Raw genomic sequence first — 26,576 nt, 5'->3', positions numbered from 1 at the left:
GCTATGATAACACAGAGCTATTTTATGTAGGGCTTTTATTGATGGATCTTACAAAGCATTGCAGAGTTCAGAACTGTTTTCTCATTTCAGAATGCAGAAGCTGAGGCAGATTTAAAGCGCTCTAGCTCCTTCTGATACACAAATAGATAATGAGAAGGAACCTAATTTACACATCTCTGACAGCCTGTTCTCCAATACAAAAACCATTACCAAAAGACAAAATAAAAACATTTTGTTTCAAAATTCTCAGACTAAATAGATTTAGGATCTTCCAGGAAGTGTAATGTAATTGAAGGTAAGAGGAGGTAATAATAAGAAGTCAGTTTTTATGTTGGATGTAGTGGTGTTGTTTAAGCCTATACTGAGAAATATTCCTGTCTGTCCAATACCAGGCACATCAAATACAACTACTAGGTGACAAAATCTGAACAAACCTGTTCTTACCACGTTATGTTGTTGAGCTGTAGAGCCCTTTCTCCAGGATGTGCGAATGTCAAGAATTTACATGAGTTAGAAAACAGTTGGGTAATTTCATGAAAGAAGACTCTCCTGGGGTTTATTAATCATACAGACATCCCATCTGGCTCAAACTCTACATTACTAATAGGAAGTATTTCTGTTTGCTTGTCCTGTTATTAAACTTTTACTGTTCTAAACTGCTGTTAGGGACAGGAAAATGTGGTGGATAAGCCAGTTAGTCATCCAACAGTCATCTTTCTGTGCTGGGAATTTGTTCTGAGAACTGTAATAGTTGTTACCTGGCTTGTACTCTGAGAAATCTATTTTTGAGAGAGGAACAGCAACAGACCCTGAAGATAGACACTGAGATTATTTCAGAATGGCACAAAGAGAATTCCTAACTGTCCTAAGTGTAATTGCATTAGTGTTACCCAAAAGCTCAGGTTAGTGAGCTGTAAACATGGGGAAAGGTCTGTTCTGTCCTGTACATTGTTAGGACGTCAGGAGGTTCCCTTGCTGGCAAGGGGCTGAGCTGCCAGGTCCCCCCCTCACTGTGCAAGCCAGGTGGAGGTACAATCAGAGCAACAACAGATTTAATTTCCAGTTCCAAGCTGTGCCGAGAAGGTGCAGGGCTGCCTGGCAGGTACCCCCAAGCAGCCCCAGACACGTGGTTTGCTTTGCCTTGTATTTCCTTCTCCTATTTTTCCCTTTCCAAGTTCTTCCCATCTACCGTCCTCATCTCTTCCCAAATAAACAGCCCAGTCCTGTTTCCCTTTCCCAACTGACCTCGGTTCTGTTGACTTTATACCTTCATTTGATGTCAATGATACAGTTGCCCTTGTAAATTCTGTTAAAGTGCTGTTCCCTGTCTGTTATCTATAGTGCTTGCCCTTTCTTGTGTTGCTATCTCCTTAGTGGTGCCACAGGACAGGGCGAGCCATCTGTGCATGTGCTACTCCTCCTGTGTTATCTGTAGCATCTTGCACTTGTTCCTGCTATCTTGTTAGAGGCACCACGAGCCTGGGTGGGCCCCCCGCTCACCAGCCTAACATACAAAAAGTCTTTTAGTTTATAACTGTTTGTGTTGGGGCCCGAGAAAAGGTTCTAGAATAATATAGTTTACATATACCTCAATGTTTACATAACTATAAATATTGCTAGAGAGTTCTTAGTCTTCATATCAGAATAACCCCAGCTGTTTGCTTTGGAGGTAAGGGGACTTGGTAGCTGGAAAAGGGTAGACTTGCTAGGATCGGGGTAGGAAAGAAATGTGAAACAAAAAAAATATATATATATATATTTTCCAAAAGTGCTTCACCCAAAGCAGAATCTCCAGAATTTACAAAATTTGCTCACAGGCAGCAAGTAAACCAGAAATGAGAATTGACAGCCTGTCAAGCAGGCTGCTAAGGAAGTTCAGTTCTGTGTCTGCTCTGTTCCTCTCCCTTTAGCCATCCTGGAAGGGACCTGTCAAATTCAGCTTTCCATCCACAAAAGAAGCAAGTGAAATTGATGCATTTGGGGGTCTTTTGTTGCTGTTTTTGTTTTGGTGGGAGTCAAGAGGCAGCTGGTTTTTAAGCGTGGACAGTTGGATTTTCAAAAAGGAACTTCTCAAGTTCTAGTCTACCAGACATGTTATAGCTCAGTGACTTGACGTAGCTCATTTTAGGAAATTACCAGGACAATTTGGATTCTTAGTTTTCACTTTTGCTATGTAATTGGGCTTGTCTTAGCCCAAACTATCCAAAAAAGTTTGAGTAAGGGAAAAGACTGCTCTGTATTGTGCTTACAAATAGAATAAATACTTTGTTCTCCTTTGAGTAACTTGTAATAAAACATGGAGTCAACAGAACTGATCAGGGGAACCTGCATGGTTTTACATGCCTGCCTGAAAAAAAGTAAGGGAATTAGAGGAAAGGAATACTTTGTATTGGAAGACAAATTCCGTCCATGCCTCTCTTTTCCCAAGATTATGGATCTATTAACTGTTTGTTTCCCTTTTTCCCCTTCTGCTTATCAAGAAGCAGAACTTTCGATGGTTGTTTGAATGGCTTGTATGATGGAGGAGTAGCCTGCCTTCTATATTTTCTAAGGTACCTTATATATTTGTGTAAGGTACCTTATATGCTGAGGAACTGGTAAGTTCAGACAGCAGTACAAAGCTAACTTTTGGCCATTAAGGGAATGAGTCTCTACTGGATGGCGCAGAAGCTGTTTCCCCGTAGTAACATCACAGTGTCTCAGAACATGTCACGGTACTAGCAGTGCAGCAGATAATCATGATATTAGCTGCATTACAGATAGTTCAGACTGGAATTGTGATTCATTTGTGCTTTGAATGCTAAAAAGCATTTGAAGTAATTTTTGTTTAGAACCTAGGAACTGCAATATGAAGTCTGCTCTCTCATAACCTTCAGTGTCCCAGTAAGTTGTCGTTCTCCTCTGTCTTACAGCAATGATTCCTGAATGTTTGCCTTTTCTGTAATGAACGTAATGTTTCATTTTCTTGTCTTCTTTTGTACAAAGATGTTCAGGAGGAGCCTCTGCTTTCTGCATGCCTTTACTTTGTTCTTATTCTCATTTCTATCTACTTACAAATATGCAGAGCTAATTTTTCAGTCTTTCCATTGAGGAAAATCTCTCCATGCCCCTTAATAGAATTTTCTCTATTTTCTCTGTATTCTTTGCTTCCAGGAGATGATTCAAACAGAATGCTGGTATTCATCTTGTTTGGTGTTAATTATGTATCAGTTTTACATTTTTCTATTCATTTCCTTGTACAACTGAGCATCTGATTTCTTCTGCTTGTCTTGAAAGCATGAGCACAGATATTCTCCATAAGACTGTGACAGCTCTTATCAAATTATCTCTTATTCCATATACATCTGATGAAATATTAATGGTACTGTAATTTGTTATCTGCCTTGGAAAGGCTTCTTGCAGAGGAACATTTGGATGTATAAGGAAAATGTTACGTGAAGCAATAATATGCTAGTTATAGCACTGGGAGAGATGCTACCTAAGGGTTAAATTGCTTGTAGTACTTAAATGCAGATCTGTAGGCATTTTAAGGTTGTTTTTAAATTGTAGTGCTCTACAAAAGGCTTCACTGCATATATATACCTTTCAGTATAAACGTGTCATTTTCAAGCTTTTTCTTAACTCCAGCTTGAATGAAGGGAATTACAGATACCAGTAGGCACATTTCATCTGTTGTGCATGAGGGGCAAGTGCCTTATTACTTTTTTTGTGGGTGAGCATGTGTGAACTGGAACGCTAAGTTAATTTACAAGTTTGGTGGCGGTTGTGTAATATGGGTACCATGGCAGTGAAATTAAATAAAACACCTAAGGTCTGAGTGTCATGTATTTTGGGAACTTCACTAGGTCTGGTTGTGTGAGGATCCACAGGCCAGATAATTAGATAAATGTTTCAAGAGGAAAATAAATGCTACACCAAAAGTGATAATGTCTATGTTTGCAATATCGATTTCAAGTGCTAAGGTAATACTGCTAAAGGTGAACAAGTGATACACATTTTTTGTTGTGGTGGCTCTTTCAGTGTTTGTACAGAGAGTGATGAGTAATTTACAACAACTAATTTTCACCTCAGAAAAATGGTTACAATACAGCCCATGTTTCCCAGAGATAGTTTGAGGGCTAAGTAAATAAATCTTTATAAAAATATTTCTCTTTTAATATCAAATGCAGCTGTGGGTAAACTGTTTCATGTGTCTTAACCAAGGTAGGTAGATACAAATGTGAAATGGGCAGAAGTCATGAATTCATGCGTGACATTATATTCATCATATTTTGATAGGGTCTGATTACCTTAATTTTTCTTGAATCTTTCTGTACTAAAGCAGTAAGTATATAGCTCTTAAATTGCTCTCGGTGCTGACGGTGTTTTGTGTAGCTGAAACAGTTTATGCAGTATAGAAAAAAAACACTAGAAATGTTTCTGAAGGCTGGTAACAACTCATAGTTCTCATCTTGAATATTTTAAACTCAGCCAAAATCTGGGGCTGGAATGAGAGTTGTACCCTCGTTGCTGATGGGGAGAAGCAGGTTGGTGTACTTGTTCTGTAAAATTTAGGTAAATATGTGAGGCCCTTACTGGAGTTGATGGCATCCCAGGACAGCCGGGCCTGGCTGGGCACTGAAGCCAGGCCAGGCTGTGCGGGTCTGGGGCTGGAAGCCCCAAGGATGGGGCCAGTGTGGCCTCACCAGGCAGCCAGCCCCACTGCCCCAAGGGCCCATGGGGAGAAAGTTTCTCCCATATCCACTCTGAACCTCCCTTAGTACAGCTGAGCCTCCTCGTGTCTCTGGCTCCCTCCTCTCCACCACATCCCACAGGTACCGGGGTGCTGTCACCCCTGGAGCCGCCTGCCCCAGGCTGGGCCAGCCCCGGTCCCCAGCCTGTCCTCGCAGGGCAACTGCTACATCCCCCATCATGGTGGGGGAGCTGAGCTCACACTGAGCTCGCCCCAGTTTATCCATGTCTTTTCTATACTGGGGGGCCCAAAACAAGGCATGGTATCTAGACAGGGTCTCACGAGTGCTGCGTTTTGGGGGATAATCCCAACAGCCAATGGACAGGCTGTGCTCCTGCAGCCTAGCTGCTGGCTCATGCATGGCTCCCCGTGCACCAGGCTCTCATGAGCTGCTCCCCAGCCTGGCCATGCTGGCTGCTGTTGCAAGGGGTTATGGACTTTGCATTTGTCCCTGCTGCATGTCACAAAATTCCTGTTGGCCTGTTCCTTCAGCCTGTCTTGGTCTCAGAGTGGCAGCCCTGACACTCTCAGATGGGATGTCCATCCACCACACACACACACACACACACACACACTTAGTGTCACCTGCAAGCCTGGTGAGGTTGCACTGCATCGTGTCCTCCAGATCATTGATAAAGTTTTTGTTTGTTTGTTTTTTTAAAAAAGGAAATGAATTAATATTGTCTGCACTTGACTTTCATGTAACTGTTTTTCAGCTGTCGGGAAACAGTCCAATCCTTTTGCTCTAATTTCAGGCTATTAGGCTGCAGATACTTTTCTGTGCGTCATGATAATGATGCAGACTTAGCCCTTGATCCATGCAGCAACTGTGTTCTGGATTAATCTATGTAAGTACTCTTCAGTGAGTCGACACTGACTTCTGATAGTGCAGTTTCACCACAGTCACAATAATGGCCTCAGACAGCAGAGCACTGCAGTTTCTTTAACTGAATGCTGGAGAGAGGAGAGGGGAACAGAAGGGAAGGTCTAATTTGGGGCAGGGGAAGAGGAGAAGATTACAGCTGCGAGTTAGTGGCACGTGGATGAGGATTTGTTATGGACTTCTCTGGTCTGGCCTTCTGTCAAGAGCTGATGGCTTGAGGGGATGCGAAAAGCATTTATTGGCAGTGCCCAGTATTTTGGAAAGCTCAGTGCCCTGCACTTAGTGAATTGTTACAACATCTAGCTTACTAAGTCTCTCATCGACTGATATCAAATAGTTTTTATAATTGATTTATTTTGTGGTTTTGCATGCTGTGACTAGTTTTGAGCTTCAGTTACCAACTACTTAACCAGGTCAGTAATGGTCACAAATCCACTGATACTGCATACCTCACTGTCTTTTTTTTTTTTTCTTAAGAAAAAACAATACTGGGGGAGGGGAATTCAAAAAAAAATCTTCAAAAGAATGCAGTTGAAGAAAAGAAAATGCAATTAAAGAAAGCAATGCACTTTGAAAATACATCTGAAATTCCACTTTTCAGTGCCAGCTTGGATTTGTATTGCAACTAAAACTTCTTACCAGTAAGGATATATTCCCCTTTGCCTCCTAATTTCTGAAATGTGCTCTAGCAAGGTTACAGCATTGTGGAATGAATGTAGACTCATTCTGCAGAGGGGAAATACTGCTGTTGTATTGCTGTCATTTTTTTGTTTGTTTGTTTTGTTTCTTTGTTTATTGAAAAACATCCTGGATAGGTCTACCTGCTTGGTCAAAACTAAATACCTCAACACTTGTGGTGGTGTGGACAAATGTTTGGTCCTTGCTGACTTCAACTGCAGAGTAAAACTTAAAAGAATAGGAGTGGAGATTGCAAGCTCAAAATGTGGGGAAAAAAATAAAAATTCAATGAGGTACTGAGTGTACCTCATACCATGTTCTTCTAGGTAGCTTAAGCAGGACCCTGCCCTAGAAATGTGAGAAATCAGGTTGCAGTCACAGAGCTATCTCTAGTGTCACCACAGCCTGTGTCAGCTGAGTTTTCCTGATCCTCTTCTAATGGATGGCTAGTGTGAGAGGCAAAAGGGGGCGGAAATCTTGCAGCCTGGAGTAAAGGTGTTGTGGCTTGACCCGGCTGGCAGCTAAACACCATGCAGCCGTTCGCCCATCCTCCCCCCATCCCCCTCTGGGATGGGGGAGAGAAACAGGAAAGTGAAGCCTGTGAGTTGAGATAAAGGCAGTTTATTAAGACAGCAAAATAATAATAACAACAACAACAATAATAATAGTACTACTACTAATAATGTGTACGAAACAAGTGATGCACAATGCAATTGCTCACCACCCGCTGACCGATGCCCAGCCTGTCCCCAAGCATCTGGCCCTCCCACCCCGGCTAGCCACCCCTATATAATGTTTAGCATGACGTTAGCATGACCCCTTTGGCCAGTTTGGGTCAGCTGTCCTGGGTCTGTCCCCTCCCAGCTCTTGTTGCACCCCCAGTCTGCCTGCTGGCAGGACAGAGCGAGAAGCTGGAAAGTCCTTGGCTTAGTGTCAGCACTGCTCTGCAACAATTAAAACATCAGTGTGTTATCAGCGCTCTTCTCATCCTAATCCAAAACATAGCACCTTACCAGCTACTAGGAGGAAAATTAACTCTGTCCTAACTGAAACCAGGACAAAAGGGAAAATTGTAAAGAGGTACAAGGAAAAAGTCCAGCCCCAGTTAGTTGGGATAGGAGTGTCAGCATGGTGCATGCCAGCTGCACAGGTCAGTCTCAAGTGACATGCTAAGAGACATCACAGACTGTTTTATAAACAAATGTGTGCCTGTGGAGATGTGTAGGAGCCCCGGAAAACTTAGTGTCTTCTGATATGCAATAATATACAACTTTGTAAAGTTGTTTGTATTAAAGAAGGAAGAAAAAATCGTGCTGAAACAGTGACTTGAGTCACCTTGATATTAATCACTTCATATGGATGTGCTGTGCTGCATAGCACTGTGCTTATTCTTTATTTGCATTACTCCTGCTGAGATTGGGAACTTCAGTGGCAGCACCACTAAGTAGAGCCAGGTACGTAACAAACATGTAGAAGACACAGTCCTTACCATGAATAATTTATAATCTAATTAGAAGCAAACCTTATCAAATAGCTGTTTAAAGAACCGCAGGAAGAAGTGGAGAACAAAAGCGTGATTGTATCATGCAGTTGCGGGAGCCTCGTTGTTCACCCTGCTGGGCTTAGGAGTTCTTGGAAGCTCTAACAAGTAATAACTAGACTAGGAAGAAAAAAATTGACACTGAGTGGGATGAGTTGCTATACAACAGTATTCTTTGTAAGAGTAGTATTTCCACAAATTGCTTTCTTTTTTTTTTCCTTTCCCTTTTATGACATTAGTCAAATTATGCATGAACTTCAGAGGTTGCTACTAATTCTGCATAAGATCAAAGAAATACATTATTTTTTTTTGGTACAGCTCTGCAATGTTTTTCTAAGTGAAAATACTTCAGCTTTCTTTCTGGCTATTGTCAGTAATGAACAATCACAGGATGGTTTGGGTTGAAAGGGACCTTAAAGACCTTCCAGTTCCAACCCCTCCACCAGACCAGGTTGCCCAAAGCCCCATCCAACCTGGCCTTGAATACTTCCAAGGATGGGGCATCCACAGCTTCTCTGGGCAGCCTGTTCATGTGCCTCACTGCCCTCTGAGTAAAGAATTTCCTCCTAACCTCTAATCTAAATCTCCCCTCTATTAGTTTAAAACTATACCCCTTGTCCTATCATTATCTGCTCAAGTAAAACGTTGCTCTCCATCTTTTTTATAAGCCCTCTTCAAGTATTGAAAAGCTGCAATAAGGTCACCCCTTAGCTTTCTCTTCCTCAGGCTGAGCATTCACAGCTCTCTTCACAGCTCTCTCAGCCTTTCTTCATGGGAGAGGTGCTCCAGCCCTCTGATCATTCTCATGGCCCTCCATTGGACCTGCTCGAACAGATCCACATCCTTCTTGTCTTCTTGCACATTACCTGGTGATGTAACATGTTTCTTCTTAAAGGGATATTTGACTAACACAAAACATATGTGATTATTTGCTTTAAAAAGTAGCAATTAGTGACTCTTCTTAGAAAAACGCATTGGAGCATCACTGATTTCTCCCTCATAGGGATTAAATCCAAACTGCTAAAATCATAGATTGTCTGAAGAAACAACATCTAGCTTTCACGCTAGCAATAAGGAAATAATTTTTCAGTCTATCTATTAAAGAGTCCATCTGACTTCTTTGTTAGGTGTTTGATTGAGTAAGATGTACCTTTGGAGAAATATAGACATCTTGAGTGGCAAGCTTTAGGCTTCACTTTTTATTTTCTGAAACGCAGATCTTGGTAACAGTTGCTGAATTGTAAGATACGGGCTGTATGGGATCCATTTCCATATGACTTAGAATGCTGTTATGTTGATTTCCGTCCTGTATACGTACACAGATGTCAGTGGAAGATGAAGTGATCTGAAAATAGAGCATCTTCAACATTAATGTCAGCTGTGTTCAATTTCATAATGCTACACTTCAATACTACATCTGCATTTCTTTATCCACTAGTTTAGTTACTAAGAACATGCCATTGGTTCCTCTGCTAATAATTCAGAGTTGGACACCAAAGCAGTTTGACAGCATCTGCCTGGATGCTTTCATCTTGTATCGGCTTTCAAGGCAGATATTTTCAGGAAAAACTCTTAAAATGCCTACAGAACACATTCAAGTCATAGCTTACTTGCGGAAGAAAAAAGCAAATATCCAAATTTCTCAGTTTTAAAAGGAAATAGTGATTTTAAGGCCAGGTTGGATGGGGCCTTGGCCAACCTGATCTAGTGGGTGGCATCCCTGTCTGTGGCAGGGGATTGGAGGTAGGTGATCTTTAAGGTCCCTTCCAACCCGAGCCATTCTATGATTTCTTTTGTATCCATTTTGCTTGCTATATATCAGGCAAAAGAAAGCTGAAGTTGAGTGAATTTATCTAAAATTGAGCTAGAACTGATCTACGTGACCAGCTTTGGATGGTTCAAGGTAGGATGAATGCTGTTATACAAGATTTGGTTAGCTATATGAACCACACTTCTTTTCATTCTCTGAAATTTATAGCTTCATTTGGCTGAAATTAGCCAGATCTTAGGCTTCAGAAAATGCAAGGACGGTTCTTCATGGGGAGGGTTATGCGTTGTTCATGTCTTCCTAGTTTTTGTTTAGTCAAACACGGGGTCTCAGCTAGGATGGTTCTGTGCTGGACCAAATAGTTTGTTTTTCTTATCTCTGGTGTTGGGATGGCTAGGGAAGAAGCAGACCATAGATATCAGCTTGTTCTGAATGATACTAGTATTTAGAGTATGGAGGCAAACTTTCATCTTCCTTCAAGTTTCTCTGCCTTATCAACCTCACCCTGTGACTTTTGCTGAAATGAACTGTGCAATAGTTAAAGCAACATAGCCCAGCTCTGACTTGTAACCTAACTGTAAAGCACTGTGGTTTGCAATTGCATCCATTTGTTTAGGAAATTCATGCTTTTAGATGTGCTTTACTGTTCAGTAAGGAAAGGTATGCCTGGGAAACGAGTATAATGATTACAACTGAGTAATGTGGTAAGTCATACAATAATTTTCAAAAGAACTCATGATTTTTATTTTTTTTTCTTTTTTGATTAAGACACCAAAGCATCAGGGCTGCTGTTCTTATTAATTATTTCTTGTACAAAATAGTCTAATTTTTCTGCATGCGTGTGCATTAAATAAAATATGCAGTAATAAAATAAGTGTAGAAAATAACCTTACCTGCAAATTTCCTGTTCTCTTTAGTTAGCTTTTAATTAGAATTCTTGTTACGGAATTAATAGAATAATTTATTCCTTTTAAAATGTGTAACATAATGAAGCACTGTGCGGTGTCTGTCCCTGGTTAACAACTGATGCCCACAGCAGCATATGATGAATATTAGTTGAGTAGTATAATACACTACTAAAGAGGCTTACAAGCTACTGTGAGGAGTAGAAAGTAGAAGGATAGAAGCTTATCTGTAACTTAACATAACCCATGTGGGAATAATACTTAGCATTTCTGTCAAACTTTCCATTTGAGGATTTTGAAGTGCTTTGCAATACAAATGATGAATTAATCCTCAGAATAGTCCTTAATGTTTTTATTTTCCCTCTTCGTTCTCTTTTATATGCAGAACCTAGATTTTTGTTTTAAATTTTTTGTGTGTGGGCAAGAAATGAATTATTTGTAAGATCCTGAAATGCTGAGGCATAGCAGCAGTTTGCTCACATATCCTCTTAATGCAGAGCAGTAAGTACAGAAGCATATAAAATATTTCATGATATGATGTGCATGTTTAATATTAACAGAGAATCCTGTAAATCGGTTTGGCTAGCCTTGTTCTATTAGTGCTGTAAGAGCTCTAGGTATTTCCACCTGGGGACTGTGCTGCATGCCCTGTGCTGTGGGTAGTGGTTTCAGAAGTACTTTGGGGACTTTGAGTGGTTTCAGAAGTACTGCTGAGTTCTCAGTCCTTCGCTCCTGTGACAAGGCAAATGAAGATGTGAGTTAAACAGCCTTCACCTAAATGTTTCCAAAATCTCTAGCTGCTTCTTTTTGGAAAACGGGAGCCTGGAATTGTTGTTATTGGCCCATTAGCTAACAGAGAAGTCTCCTTTGGGGTTTACTTGGCTGGAGTGAGAGTCCTGTCACGAAGTACTAGCAGGAGCTCCAGGCTGAATGCGCTTCAGAGCATGCTTGTCATCCACCTGCTAAATGAGAAGCAGGCACACTTTGCAGGGACTGTTAAACGCACAGTGACAGTGTGTAGCTTGCTTTTAACTCTGGATGTTGCCATTAGGGGATGAGGTTATAAACACCAGGAACCTGTCAAGCTCCTGATTTGCAATAATCTTTCTGCTGACAGATAAGAAGTGGTGATATATATATAAATATATAATATGTAAAGTTTTATAGCAACAGGATTTATTTTACATGTCTTGAAGGAGATAAACAAATTTCTGTTGCTAGTGGAGAAAGGGAGTATATTGTCATTTGTGTCTTGTTTTGTCAGATTCAAAGAAAAATGTAACCAATATCCAATGAGATTAACTTTCTTTGGATATTTGAGATTTTTTTGCAGCTTAGTTTCTGGAATAAGAAATAGTAACTGAAAATGAAGACCTTAGAATAAAATTCTGTCGACTGTGAGTGCTATTTTTAAATTTCAAATCAAACTGGAAATGATTCTACCTACAGAAAACAAGATCTGAACACAAACTGGTTAGTTGATTTCTCTATCTAGTTTTCTAATGAATCTTGGCCTTCAGTCAAGAACCTAACTCTGAGATTTTGTTTTGTGAAGAGCTGCTTAAAAAGTAACATTCTTAGCAATCTAGCATAAAGGTAGACATAGTGTAACTTAAAAAAAAAAAAAGACATGTATCACTCCTTAGTCATACCTACATGTCTGCTGAGATTAGGTTATGAACTACTTAGCAAAGAATTAACTACAGTTGAGCACCCTACATTCTAGAGTATCCACTCTGGAGCAAGTATGAGCAGGGTAAAAAGCTGAAAATACAGATATAAAGTACTTTAAAATCCTTTTTTTTTTTTTTCCCTGAGGAAATTCAAGACAGTTATTAGTAATTGAAACACTTCCAGATGGAAAAGACAATGTGTTACAATTACCTGCAGAACTGCAAGAAAAGATTGGTAGTAATTCAAACCTTTTATTTCAAAGTAATAATAGTGAATAATGACAAAAGTAACAAAGATCATGCTCTGAAACAAAAGTAACTGCCAAGTGATTTCACAATATAGTTGTGGTTCCTAATCCTAGGAAAAAAAAAAAAAAGCGTTCTGTACTGAGATCTTCAGAAAAATCCTATTACTTCATGTTTCCAAGATGTAGATCATTCAAGACAAGGTCAATAAACTCAGCAAATAACTTGTGTTTCTTTAGAAGTCTAATAGTACACTAAAGACCATTATGAAGATGGTGAAACACGGATGTAGTGCTTCCAGTAACTTCCAAAAACACAGGCTATGTGTTGCCAAAAATTACTCGCTGTGATAAACAGTAAATTCCATAAAAGCATATGAAAAGCAGCTCATATATGCTGCATCATTTTATGAAAGATGATAGTGAATCAGCTTAAGATCATACCGTGTTTTTCACAGAGAAATCCTGATTAGTGACCTTGTAATACCTTCAAAGGTACTGTTATGCTTACTAATAATAAAATTTCCAGAATGACTGAAGTTTTTCAGCTGTATTGCAAGTACTTGAGGACAGTGAAAACAGCTGAGAATACATCTGCCTTATTTAGATGCAGTTGCTTAACAGTAATGGGAATGGAAAGTAAGAAAGTAAGGCTTCCTAAAGCTTGGGTTTTAGCTAGTGGTTAATATAATATTGCCTGCAGAGCAAAGCAATCAGCTTTGCTCTGCAGGTTGTGTTGTGGTCACAAATGTCATTCACTGGAGGCCTGGTGGTGGGTTCACCGTGACCAGCCAAGCACCGTGCAGTTGCTTGCTCACCCAGTGAGAAAACTGATGGGTCAAGGTCAAGGAGGTTTATTAGGTGAAGGAAGGGAGGTGGGGCAGGGATGAGAGGTGCAGAGGCCACTACCTGCATGCGGACATGAGTGTGACTTTACCTGGTGTGGGACATGCCTTTGGCCAGCCTGGGTCAGCTGTGTCCCCTCCCAATCCCTCGCCCACCGCAGCCTACATGTGGTGGGGAGCAGAGAAAGAGTGGGGGGAAAAAGAGAAAGCCTTGATGTTACATAAGCACTGATCATCAATAGCCAAAACACTGGTGTGTTATCAATGTATTTTAGCCACAAATTCAAAGCGGAGCACCGTACAGGCTGCTATGAAGAATGCTGACACCAGACCCAATGCAGGTATCAACCATGCGAGTTCATCTGTACAGGAGGAAAGTTTAAGTGGAATATGTTTAGAAAATTCTTAGTAATGTTAGGGACTTCCTTCATTTCCCTTACTGATGCTGCAAAAGGATGAAGAAGCTTTAGTTACAGCAACAGGAAGGAGAAAAGATTCAGGGAGACTAGGCTGAGTGAGCACGCAGCTCTGTTAAGGAACAATTTAAAAGGTGAGGAAAAACATGTAAAAGGCTCAGCATAGACTGAGAAAATCTTTTTAATCTAGCAATTAAAGTTTAATAGAGCAGACAAGCGAAGTGTTATGTTTTCTTATTTTTTTTTCGTGTTAGAGTTTCTCAAGGGTCTTCCTCCGTTGGGTGTCCAGTACCATTTTAGTCTTCTGCTTCCCTCTCATCTTGACATGGTTTAAATGACTCTGTTGAAGGTCAAGATGGTACTATTTCATGCTGTGAGTTTTTTTTTCTTTAATATTGCAGTTCTAAAAGGTGCTTGAATTCTTTTCCTGACATCCTTTCTGACATCTCCCCAGCATACATCTTAACAGCTGAAAATAGATCTTATTAAGTTCTTATTTTCACTCCACCTGGTACCGCAGTAGTTTGCATCTAAATACCATTACTGTGCTGATTCAGCATCACTCATTTTCTGGCAACGTTTCACGCCTGAACTCTTGGGTACTCCTGTTTGAATAGAACTGTATTTTGCACATTTCAAGTGGTTTATGTGTCCTTCGCAGACATTGTGTTAGAGTGCTTAGAAGATGGCAGTAGCTGTAATACCAGCAAATGGGAATGCGTGGTCATCATCCTTTGGTTGGTCAGCATTATAGCTCTAGTAAAAGTCTTTGTTTCTGCTTCTGGAGAACAAACTTGTTTGGTTTTGGTTTAATTATTTTTATTTATTATTATATTGATCTGGTTGATTAAAAAATATATATATATATCTTTCTCTTGCTCTAAAGGAAGCAAAAAAAAAATCAGAGGTCCTTTCATGAATAGCATCAGAACCCTCAATTTTTTCTTCTAAGTCTTTGCTGATGCCAATTATAACAGCACACTTCCCCAACAGAGGTGGGGTGGTATTTTGATATTTTCTGACTTTATAAGTCAAAATCATTGCTTCATTTCTTTTCGGAAGGTGTAAAAGCAGCCAGTTTACTAGTGAAAAAGTGCTAGATAGTCAAGCATTTGGCTGTGGCATTTAATTCTGAATGCCCTGTGGTAGAGCTTGATCAGAAATGGACTTGGCTGATGTAGGTGCAGGGCCTCCCAGTGAGCTGGCAGGCTATTCTGGATTTTCAGGTTCAATGAACATATCTTAGCAAAAGTAGAAGAACTGAGGAATGCGTCTTTGCAAATGTACTTCTGCCTACTGACATCCTGGAGGAATAATAAGGAATTATTTGAAAGCACTCAGGTGAAATCATTTCATTAGTTACACTGTAGAGAAGTTTGAGAGTATCTGGAATCATCTGACCAAAAGCTGTCAGATTCTTCATCATTAGGAACTTGTTGTTACATGGATGTTCTCAGTGAAAGTGAGATTTATTTGGAAATTTCAAGCAATCAGTGGTACCTGTGCAAGGAGTCAGAGAGGTGATCGAAAGGCTTGATGAATTTAAAAAAAAAAAAAAGATATCTGAGATGAGATATCTGGAGATATCTCATGCAAACAGGTGAAAACTGTAAGGATAGGTGGATTTCTGCAAGCAATTGTTAAATTTCGTTACTGAACTTCCAGTGCTAGGAGTTTGGCTTAAGCAAAGGCTTAATTATCTTTAACTTGAGTCTATTCAAATTGCTACTCACTATTTTAGAATTTTTTCATTCATGTCTAAAAAATAAACCTGTTAACAGGTAGGAAATTCTTTTTAGTGGGAAACTTAAATTCCTGCAGGGGAAAAAGCATATAGAGCACTGCTGATGCATTGAGTTCTAGAAATTGAGATTTCCTGGTAAGTTAGAAGCACAAACTGTGGCTGTTGTCTGGCAATGTAAAGTTGGTGGGTTTTTAAGGCTACTTATCTATGGGTTATTTGCACAGCAAGTGGAGTAACACTGAGTCCTAGTCACTCTTTGCTGCATAGACACATTTGACATTTGTATTTGGTTGCTAGTAGTTACACTTGTCTAGTTTGCCGAGTAGTTAATACTCAGCAAAACTGGAGGACATTTTGAGAAATAAGAGTTGTTGTTCATTAATATCTAATAATAATTATTGTTAGAAGGTAGGGTCTTCTGTGAGGGTTAGCTTCCTGCCTTACTCTGGTGGGTTGGCTAACCAGAAGGTAATCAGGGTGGCTCCTGTTAGGAGCGCACGTCTGCATTTACAGTGCAATACAATCAAAATGTACATCAGCTGGAAAAGGCAACTGAGGAGACGTCTTATAGTGTCTTGCTCTTTGTGACTGTTTTGGCCGAACTGAACTGGGTTTGGAGCTGTTCCTGACTTTTCTGCTTGGTAACTCTGATACTCCTGGCAATCTGACATGGAGAATGAAACAGGACAGAAATGATCCTCAAAACCCAAGTTCCATTTGCAGAAGTTTCTGCTCCCTGAACTGACTTGGTGTGGGGATAGTTGAGCATCATCTGTTTTCTGCAAGAGACAGAGCAGGGTTGTACTAGAAGAAAAAGGAAGGAAAAAGGGAACGGCTATGTTAGTACTGGCTTGAACAGTCTTAATTTTGTTATAATATGGCATCTTTAGACACTTTGATTCAGACCACTTAATTACAGCTTTGATTTAAATAAATAAATAAGCCCTTCCTTGTGGTGTTCCTAGATTAAGATTAAACAAATTAAAAGAATTCTGATGTGATTTTATAAGAAAATAAGCATGTTTTTCTGCGCTTTGATAAAGCATAGAAAATGTCAGGTTCAGTGCAGGTCAGGATTTAGCCTGCTGAAATCTCTGAGAATTTGGATTCTAATACCTAAAGCTGAGCTTGCAAATCTGGCACATGACTGCAGGGCAGAATAAGTCTTTCTTGTGTAATATGCAAAATTACTGGAGAACTTAATTGGTAAATTAGAAAATAGCCTTATGCTGTGGCTAAATGATCGGTTTCATATGATCCTGATCCCTCTTGCCAGGGGTTGGGAATGTCACATAGAGATAAAGGCTGCTGCTTGGCTGCCTGCTGCCAGGTCTGCGCTGGGACAAGATGCCCCTGTCCCTGGAGAGCTCCTAAGCCATCCCTGAGTGAAGCTGAGCGAGGGATTTGGCTCCTGCCAGGCAATGTATCAGTGCCACCCGCGGCCGGAGGATGTTTCCACACAGCCTCTTACTGCCTCTCAGCTGAGATCTAACACCATGCTAACTTCCTGGTTGAAAGTGCTCATATATTAAATGCAGATACATTTTTTTTTTAAACTTGTGAAGTTGGCCCTCTAAGGACTGTAGAGTAAATTAACATTCCTGAATTTTCCTGCAGGATTGTTGCGCATTTATGCTCCTATAAATGGAGAAGAAACATTTTTTCTCAGGGGCATAGCAGTACTCTAGAAAATCTGTTGTCATTTATTATAGTCTGGTTTAATGCAGATTTTTGATTGACATAATTTCTCTATGTAATTTGAGCAAAGGAGAGGAAGGAAGAAAGTTTAGGATTACCGTTATCAGCATGTCCTAGGGCTGTTGCTTTTAAATGTAGGATTATAACTGCTATTTAACGGAATTATCCTTGACACACGTGGCCTCAAGAAGAGGTCTGAAAGCAAGGGCAGTGCAGTGTTGTCAGCTGACAGCCTGAAGCAGTGTCTTTGAAAAGGTCTGAAACCATCACTTCTTGTCTGGCAGACGACCTCTGGCATTCCTAGCTCTGCTCTGCTTTGTGGAAGGAGGGAGGAAAGACAACGCGGAGGCAAAGACTCTCCTCTTACGTAAAGCCAGGTTGCTGGTAGTGGTCCTTGAAAAAGGCTCTTCCCGAGCAGGGGTTAGAGATGTTGCTGGTGAAGGGAGGTGGTGGACCTACTGGAGTGGCAGTGGTTCTTCACCAGACACCAGGGAGCTGTGCTGTTGTCCTAGCTGCATGCCTGGGGAGGGACAGGTTCACCTGAGACACCCCCAAAAGGCACCCTTTGAGCTAGCTCTTGGCTGATTGTGGTAGGGAGAGGGTGTGAAGTGTCCTTGGGTGAATCTGCTGCCTGCTTCTGATGTGAATGCCCTCTGCTCGTATTGCAGAGCTGCTGTGCTGGGTTCCCCAAGGGAGGTTTCCAGAGCAGTATTTATTTGTGGTGCATCTGTGTACAGAAAAACCATCTTTATAGCCAAGCTTAGTTAGTTGTAAAAGTTCTTGGCTGTTTGTGCAAAATGATATGTAAAAATAGCTACAGAGGCATACAGTAGCATTTATAGTCACAGAAGATTGTATCATAACAAACTCAAAACCTTTCCTAGATGCCTTGCCTGCCCATTCTAACTTCATTTTTCTGTTATTAGCTGTATTGAGTTTGAACCACATTAATTTTATGCAAGAAAATCTCTGCCAGACTGAAAATTCCTGTGAGCTGCTCTTAATTGTGACTGCAAAACTTCCTGCTCCAGGATAAACAAAAACTTAAATGTTGCTTCCATCAGTTTAAGAGGTGTATTCTTAAGGGAAAAAAATAATATCTGAATTAATGTATAACATAAATTCATTTTAAAAAATCATTTTTGATTCTATGTTGACCATAAGCATACAGATAACAGTATAGGTGGATCTGACAGACATAGAGCTCTTAGGGTAACCATGCTGCTACCACCCGGAAAATAGTGCTCCTGTTATTCTTGTGTAAAATATTTCATAGTTCTGATGCATAGAACATGAATATAATTAAGCGTTGTATTAAATATATTTAATATTGAGAGTATTCTTAAGTCAGTATTTGCCGTGGCTTCTTGCAAAATAAACATTTTAATCCTGCGTTTGTTTCCCTGCAGATGATGAAACATGCCTGGGATAATTATAAGCGTTACGCATGGGGATTAAATGAACTGAAACCCATATCTAAGCAAGGACATTCAAGCAATTTATTTGGTGAGTAGAGTGTATTTTTGTGCTTAGTGACGTTAGCATAAAACAGTAAATCAGCTGAAAAGATTATAGGTGATAAACACGTGTTCTTTCTAGCCTTTGTGATGCAGTGTGGTGTTTCTTACTTCTGTTATGTATAGAAAATAACAGTTAATGAAGGTCATGCTGTCTATGACTCTTATAGATTCCTTTCTGAATGAGAATAAATGAAGTGTCATTGCTGCATGATAAAGAAGTAGTTTTGTTGCATTAAACACTGCCCTACCTTAAAACTTTTCATATAAAGTGGAACTCTTCGACACCAGATTCAGTAAGCATGAAACAGAAACTGTAAGGGGGGAGGTGGAAGGGGCTCCAGAAAAGTCCTGTACAGGGAACAAGCATCGTTACTTGGTAATCTCTACCACCATGAAGGTAGCTGAAGCTGTCTGCAGTTCCCAGCAATTTATGCCCATTCCTTGAAGAAACTTGTTAATCCCTATCACTCAGGCTCCCTTAACAGGCTTTTTCTTTCATGAATATAAACATTATTTGCACCTCTAAATGTTACACAGGAGATGTTTAAATAACACCCAAGTTGTTATCAGTTTAGGACAAATATGGAGCTGAAAAGCTCCAGTAGGAGAGGCACACTGCAGAAATCCAGTGTAATGAGGCAAGACTTTTTAATGTGCAAGTGGGACAGAGCTTGGATAAACAGCAGCTGAAGGGCACCAGAATTCTGAAGAAGTGTGAGAAAGCAGTCCTATGAGTTGTCATCTTCAGTTTTGCAGAGAAATGATCAATTAAGCTGTTTAACTGCAATCTTTGTATTCAAATAAATTCTGTTTTCCAAACAGAAAGCTGAAAAAATGAACTAATTTCTATAGCTGGGGAAAAAGTCAATATATTATTTTGATTTTAACAGGAACTTATTTTGTTGACTGTGTGGAAAAGACAGTTTCAAGTGGGAACAGTTCCTAAAACAGCTTAAATAGAGCACTTATCAAATTCTCAACTATATTTGGAAGTTGCTAAGAGACAGCAGTTGTGATTACAAAAATAATTGTGAAAATACATCTACATTGATGTTGCTGCACTGCTAAGGTGACATCAAAAAAAAGTTTTACTAGATAATTATAGAGTTAGATACTGGACTTTAAATATGAATTGGGTGTTTGAAACCAAAGCAGGTTGGGTGAACTTCAGGGTTAACTTGGGCTTCTATTTTCATGTGTAAAACTAAAATTGATTATCAGCTTTCAGATTACTGATAGTTTTGCAGTTTAATATCAGATTTAAGTAACTGTTTAATGCAATCCTGTTTTGTTTTCTTGGAGGACAAGAAAATGTTGCATGATGTCTTGAAAATTAAAATGCTTAATCTAGTTTCATTGGCATCAGAAGTGGTATAAAAATTTAAGTGGTTTGAGTTCCTAATGGTACTGCATGGATTTGCAGAAAAAGCAGTAGATATATTGACTTGTGAAATTCTTAAGTAGAAGTGTTGCGGATACAGCATAAGAATAAGTCACTGAAGGTACTGTTTAGTGTGCAACAGGAAAAGTGTTGAATTTGATAATAAAACTGTATTTCAAAGAATAAGAGCCAGAGTCAGTTTAAATGCAGACCACTTCATCATCGTGGTATCTAACATAAGATCTTATTTCTGAGGAGATTTTCTTAGAAACATCTCCACTCTTGTTGATCTTGGTGGCAAATCAAAATAAACAGGTTCTCTTCCATTGTAATTCTTTACAAAATACTGAAGAGCAGCATATCTACCAGCTATGCTGTCTCATGAACTACCCTTTCCTGAATCTTTAATCTCCTTTTGTTTTTTAGAAACAAATCCTTGTTTCTGTAATAGTGTCCTCAGATCACTAGATCTGGTCGGTACGTTCATGTTTGAATTCCACAAATGCTTTTTTCTTTTTTGTTAAGGAATGAAAAGATGAACTGGTTTTGACTTTTTTGACCAAAAAGAAAAAAAAAAAGTTGAACTTCATTTAGCTCATGGAATGCCAAACAAGGTTTCTTTTCTGAATTAAATTATTGACAATAGGTTACCTCCAGCTCTGAATGCCTTGAATTTCCTCGCAACCCTCAGAAGTCAAGTAAGACCTTCAGTTTGCCGACAGCCATTATAACGATCTCTAATTTGCAGTGGTTGTCTTTTAATCTTGCTCTAGGTCTCATTTTTCAAAAACTTCAAAAAAAATTTTTCAAACGTTTCTGGTTTTAACAGAAGTAAGATATAGCGTACTTCATTAGCCAGGTGGTTAATTTTGAACTCTTCCCCTCCTGTTAATTAATTGGTGCCTCTACAGTACTTGAAATATATTGGGAATGTCTGTTAAGGGTTGGAGACTCTGAGTATTTCACTGTGGGGATTAGCAGGTTCCAATATTGTGGCTCACTGGTGCTTAATGTTGTATGGGTTACAGACAGTATAGTTCTTTGGGCACAGGAAGAGAGTTTTCAAAAGATATTGCTTCTGAGCTTAATTTTGGAGGTATTAATGCTTCAGTCCTTACTGGAATGGTGAGGCATTTTGTAGATAGATTATCGTGACTGTTGTCTTGAAGGCTCTGAGACACAAAAACAGCACGGGCATTTAACAAGCTCAATTACACATAGATGTGACTTTGGCAGTACCATTGTGGATCTGGCAACGCATTTAATGCAACGTGATACTATTGTTAGGCTAGGTGGAAGAGGAATATTGCCAGCAAGATGATGACAGGAGAAAGCTGCATCGAAGCCCAGATGGTTCTGACCTTTGGGGAGGAAAAGCATCCAGATCTAGCACCTCACACAAATTAAGAGTAGCAGAGCTCTTCTGGAGATGAGGACTTCTTAAGGAGCTTTGAAGTGCCATTTTATTTTTCTTAAGCCCATGAAGCAGACTTTTGCAGACAAGGACCTGCCTTGGTCTTGCAGATATTCTGTGAGCAGTGTATGTGAGGAATGGGAGGTGTATTGATAAGCTCGAGGAAATCTTTAGAAAGGTGGCCTTTAGACGTACGTGACTGTAGACGTTCTGCTCGGTTATTTGCAGAACTTGATTCCTTTCACATGTGCACACTCAACTGTCTTTTAGGGAAAGGCTTAAACATATAGTGAGCTGAAATATTTTTGTTTCAGGATGAAGCCAAAGCCTAATGTTTGCCTCTGACCATTGCTAAGTCTTGTCAGCATATCCATATAATGTTTTAGTTTCCTTTTATTTGTCACTTCAGCTTTTAACATGTTAGCTTGGCAGGTAACTGACATTATTGTGGTTTTTTAATTGTTTACACCAACTGCAAAGAATTCAGTTACAGTAACAACTATTTGAAAAGGCAGAACTGAAAAGACATCAGTTGTTGTCTTGGTAGTATTCTTAATATTTTAGTTCCACGAGGTCAAGTGTACAACTGCTTCTAGACTAATCTAGTAATTTGGAATTGCTAAACTTTTTTTTTTTTTTCACCCTGTGTGTGTCATCTATAATGGTATGACTTTTGCTGTGTACTCATTCTTCTTTGTAAGTCCTAATGGTTCCTGCCTGATAGAATATAGCCCCTATGTAAATGTTAAGTTTATTAAAAAAAAAAAAAAAAAGGCATAGAAGACATGTAGAATGGTAAAATCACAATTTTGTAACTTTATTATTTTTCTTTTAATCTCCCATTCATCTCCGCCACCCTCGTCCCGGCCCTGGAGCTATTCTTCTCTAAGCCTTCTGTACTGATCTTAAAACTAATGAGCACTGCTGGTTGAGAGCTTTCTCTAGAAGTGATTTCTGTGCTTAAGCAAGTGTTACTAAAGGGCTTGTATAATTTCCTGTAACTGTATTTCATGTACAGCATTGCAAGTTTAATAATAATGTAACTTGTGGGTATAGTATAATTAGTCTCTGCCAGTGAAAAGGGACCTTTTCCAGAGGGATAAGGGGCGCTTTTAATACTCACAAGCTGCAAAGCTAAAGTGTTATGGTTTAGCAAGATCCTGTTCTTCCCACTTTGAACTAATTTTTGAAGTTTATTGAATAGAGTATTGAGGTGTGTGCAGATTTTTAAAGCCTGCTAATATTCATACTCAAAACTCTTCCATTGATCACCAATGTGTATTTTTAAACTGGTAGTTTTATTAATATAGTTCACAAAAATTAATTTTACATGTATTTAAATAACATATGAATTAAAATTAAAAAGTTTCAATATTTTCCATCCCCACCCTTGTTTATTTTCACTGTTGCTGCTAAAGTCCCTGGAATTACGTATTTCAGTATGCAGTCTTAATTTTGGAAGTGGGCTTGAATTCTTTGCCAAATAAATTAATAGAAGCTTGTCTGAAGAATCACATCAGCAGATATGTGGATGAATGGCTCAGCACAGTGTTTGTGGAAGGAGGTTCTGCTTCAAAACTACTGTTTTTTCAACTAAGCAGGTCAATATGAAGGCAAGGAAGTTTATTGCCTTTTAAGATTTCCAAAAGCGTTTTTCACGGTTATTAATGGCCTCTTCCAGTACTCTTCCAGCAATGCTGAGTCCATGCTCTCAAGTTACTTATCACAGCGCTGGAAAATCAAGTGAACAGAGTGACAGCTTGGCAAGGATAACAAGTTACCCAAGGCAGTTAAAGCAATAGGAAACTGCAAGCAATTCTGTGAACCCAGAGGGATTTCCCTGATAGATGATAATTGCACTTTAAAATAGCAAATGGGTCCTAATATACCTAAATTTAAACTGGCACATAGTGGCATGGGAGATATGAATCCAGTTAAACTCAAAATAGGTAGTAAAGATTGAGAACTTTTTGGCGTAATATATGGATGTCCATAAATAGTGGCAAGGATGGTGTGAATAAGGATTTATGGTTCCTTGTTGGAAACAACACCCTCTGGATAGGGTTGAAATATCAAATCTATAGAAGTAGCGTGTTCAAAGCAAGCAAAAGTAGGCGGTTCATTACAAACTGTGTAGCTGAGCTGTACAAGTGCCAAAGTCATGGTGGATGCTAATGGTTTCCATGGAAAGCAAGTAGACAAGGTAATGGAGGAAAAATTCATCAAGGGCTATTAAATACAAAGACACAAGAACTGGCACTAGAATGCACAGATCTCCAAAATACTGGAAATTAGAAGAGTATTCTAGAAATATCACTGCAGTGTTTCGTGTTACACAAATGAGAAGCCAGATCTGTTTTTTTTGTTTTTTTTTTAAAGTATATAGTTTTGTTTTGTTTTTTTCCGCCACTCTTACCAGCTGGTAACAGTGACTGAAATTGAAAGTGTTGCTGGGGGATTGCCAGTATTTGAGCAAGTTTTGTGTTTTGGCGTAGTACATTTTAATAATTAATCACTCTTGACACTTCAAATTGCTAATGATATTGGATAGGAGCCTTTACAGTCAACTTTAAATAAAAGAAAGCACTGTTTAAAAATTTGAGTCAGCTTTTGAAACAATGCTCTAAGAAACCTACACCTCTAGTCAAAAAGTTAATTTTGTCAAACCTATATGTATTTTTGAATATACTGAGAATAATGTAGTTTAAAGTGATTGTTGTACAATGTGCATGTGTATACAGCTGAAAAAAATCAAATGCCTTATTGATTATTTTTTTCGGCTCATATTTAATATTACAAAGTATCTGTTCTTATTTCTCATGTTAAGAAAATCTGAACTGCTCTTAATGGCTAGATTAAGAAAAAAATGTGATCGATTATATTACTGCATTTTTGACTGGGATTTTGAGTCTGAAATGGCAAATTGAAGGAAGCTTTCACTGAAAACATCTGCTTTGTCTGAGTTTCTTCAACTTACAATAACTGGAAGGTGACAAAACAAGTTTGCCTTGGTGGCTGTGAAGATAATGAAAGGTCTGGAAGATCAGGGTGGGGCTGAGTGCAATTTCAATATACCTATGTATAATTTTTTTCTACAATAGTGGAAGTACAAAGTAGCCATTAAAGCAGTTCTTCCGACAGTAATGGAGAAAAATTATTTTTGAACACTTGCGCATTTTTAAGGGCATATACTTTATTTGTATATGCTGAATTTCCATCTTATTAAAAAAAATACTAATACAAATGTCACGTACTAATTTTCATACTTCATCTCAGAAACACAAAAAAGTAACTTTTTCTAGAATAACTAGCAACATTCTACTCCTCTTTTATGTTCATTCAAAAACAAGAAATCCTGGTGTATGATGCTTGTTGTTTGGTGAATTATTACAGGTGGGAGAGCTGATGTGTAGCATGACCTGAGGCCACTTCATACTTCATTCCATACTTCCCAATTTTATCGTATGCTTTGCCACAGTTTTCTTCCATTCAGAATATGAGTAAGAAAAAGAAAAGCAGTTGATTTCAAGGATAAGGGGAAAGCAATACGGCCTGGCCTCCATCCTGTTACAGGCAATGCACTAAGACAGATTTCTGAAACTTCTCCCAGTAGTGTTCTGTTTGATTTGCCTGCAGATCACAAACCTTTATCTGATTCATATATATGTACACACGTGCGTGTGTGTGTATATCCAAATATATGGGATGGCAAGGAGCATGGATATTCTGGAAAATGAAAACACAAACTTGGTATACAGGGGATGGGAGGGAAGTTGTAAACAAACTATTAAATGCACCAACATTCATTGATTCTGGCATCCTAACTGTATTCTATTTCAGACTCTCTTGGCAAAAAGTATAAGCCATGTTTAAAAGCCTGGGACAGACAAATTAAAAAAAAAAAAGCTTCTTGGCCCACCCTCCAAACAGTCTGGCTATGATCCATTTGTGGTTCTTAAACCATATGGCCACATAAGCTCAGTCACAGAGCTTTGCTAATAAGCTTGTCATCCAAGGACAGCAGTTCTCCCCGTATTGTCACCCTGGAAACTCGTATGAAGTTACTCATCCTCTGACCACTTTTTTTTATTATTATTATTCTCCGCCCACCTAACCCTGAGGGGCTTTCATTACATTTTCTAATGTAATCTAATTTTCTTATTTCTGCATGGATAGTTTTGCATTGTTAGATAATAAAAAGGATATTGTTAAGTCAACCTGTTACATATTACACAAAACTGCTCTGTGATACATATCCAGCTATTCTGAAACACTGGATCAGTCGTCTTTGTTCATCATCCACAAATCTTGTCAGCAGTAGAATCTTTTTTATTTTTCTTCCAGATCATTATTAAAGATATCACATTGTTAAACTTGAGAGGGGATGCTCTTTAGCTGCTGCTAGATAGTCCGTGTCAAGATTCATGTTGACTGATTTCTTTTGCATTCTCTTCAGTTAATTAGCTTGTAGGCTATTTTACATGTTCTCTCTTAGTCACTTACATGGAGCAAGTGATGCTGTTAGTAAAGAGGAGAGATAAATACAGAAGCAGAAGTAACATGGAGCATATAGGAGTACTTGGTTTGGAGGTTTTGGTAGAGACTAATATGTTTCTATTTGGTAGGCTTGCACATCTGATTATCACTTATCAATTATTCACTTTAAGCTTACATTTGATGAATTTCAGTCCATTTTCTGTTCTTCGAGTATACAGTTTCTTGTATTATCTGCTGAATAAATCCATAATTACTTTAGGGGTATGAATTTGCTCAGAGTATTATTTGTGATAGCTTCCTCCTGACTAGGACAACTGTGAAACTCTAACTTGGAGATTACAGCTTTGCTGGCACTTTTTTGTTAAACGAGATGTTAATCAAATTTATAGCTGCTTTTAGGCATATGACAGAACAATTCTCCTGTCCAAGTATTCTGTCATATGAAAATGAGCATGTATTTTAAATGCCTGTCAATAATTTTTGCCTGTTGCAGACCTTGACTTCTGTGTAACTTCTTGAGAACGTTGCACAGAAGCTAACAAGTATGATAACTGTATTTCATACTTTGTCCGGTGTACTCTGAGAAGCATAGCATATATTGGCTTGTGAAATATTTGCTGTTATTCCATAATGAGAA

The 26,576-nt window shown here is 39.0% G+C and overlaps 1 protein-coding gene across 1 annotated transcript in view; it reads left to right on the top strand.

Moving 5' to 3' along the window:
• Positions 1 to 26,576, top strand: part of MAN1A1 (mannosidase alpha class 1A member 1) — a 141,525-nt gene that overhangs the window by 18,351 nt on the left and 96,598 nt on the right. Inside the window, exon 2 of the mRNA XM_083828757.1 lies at positions 18,537 to 18,633. Within this exon, the coding sequence (XP_083684883.1) occupies positions 18,537 to 18,633 (97 nt within the window). The remainder of the gene's footprint in view (positions 1 to 18,536; positions 18,634 to 26,576) is intronic.

This window comes from Anser anser, assembly GCF_964211835.1.
Source record: "Anser anser genome assembly, chromosome: 3".
Classification (NCBI taxonomy): Eukaryota; Metazoa; Chordata; class Aves; order Anseriformes; family Anatidae; genus Anser; species Anser anser.
The sequence above is the reverse complement of the archived record's forward strand: the minus strand, read 5'-3'. Positions and strand labels throughout refer to the sequence as shown.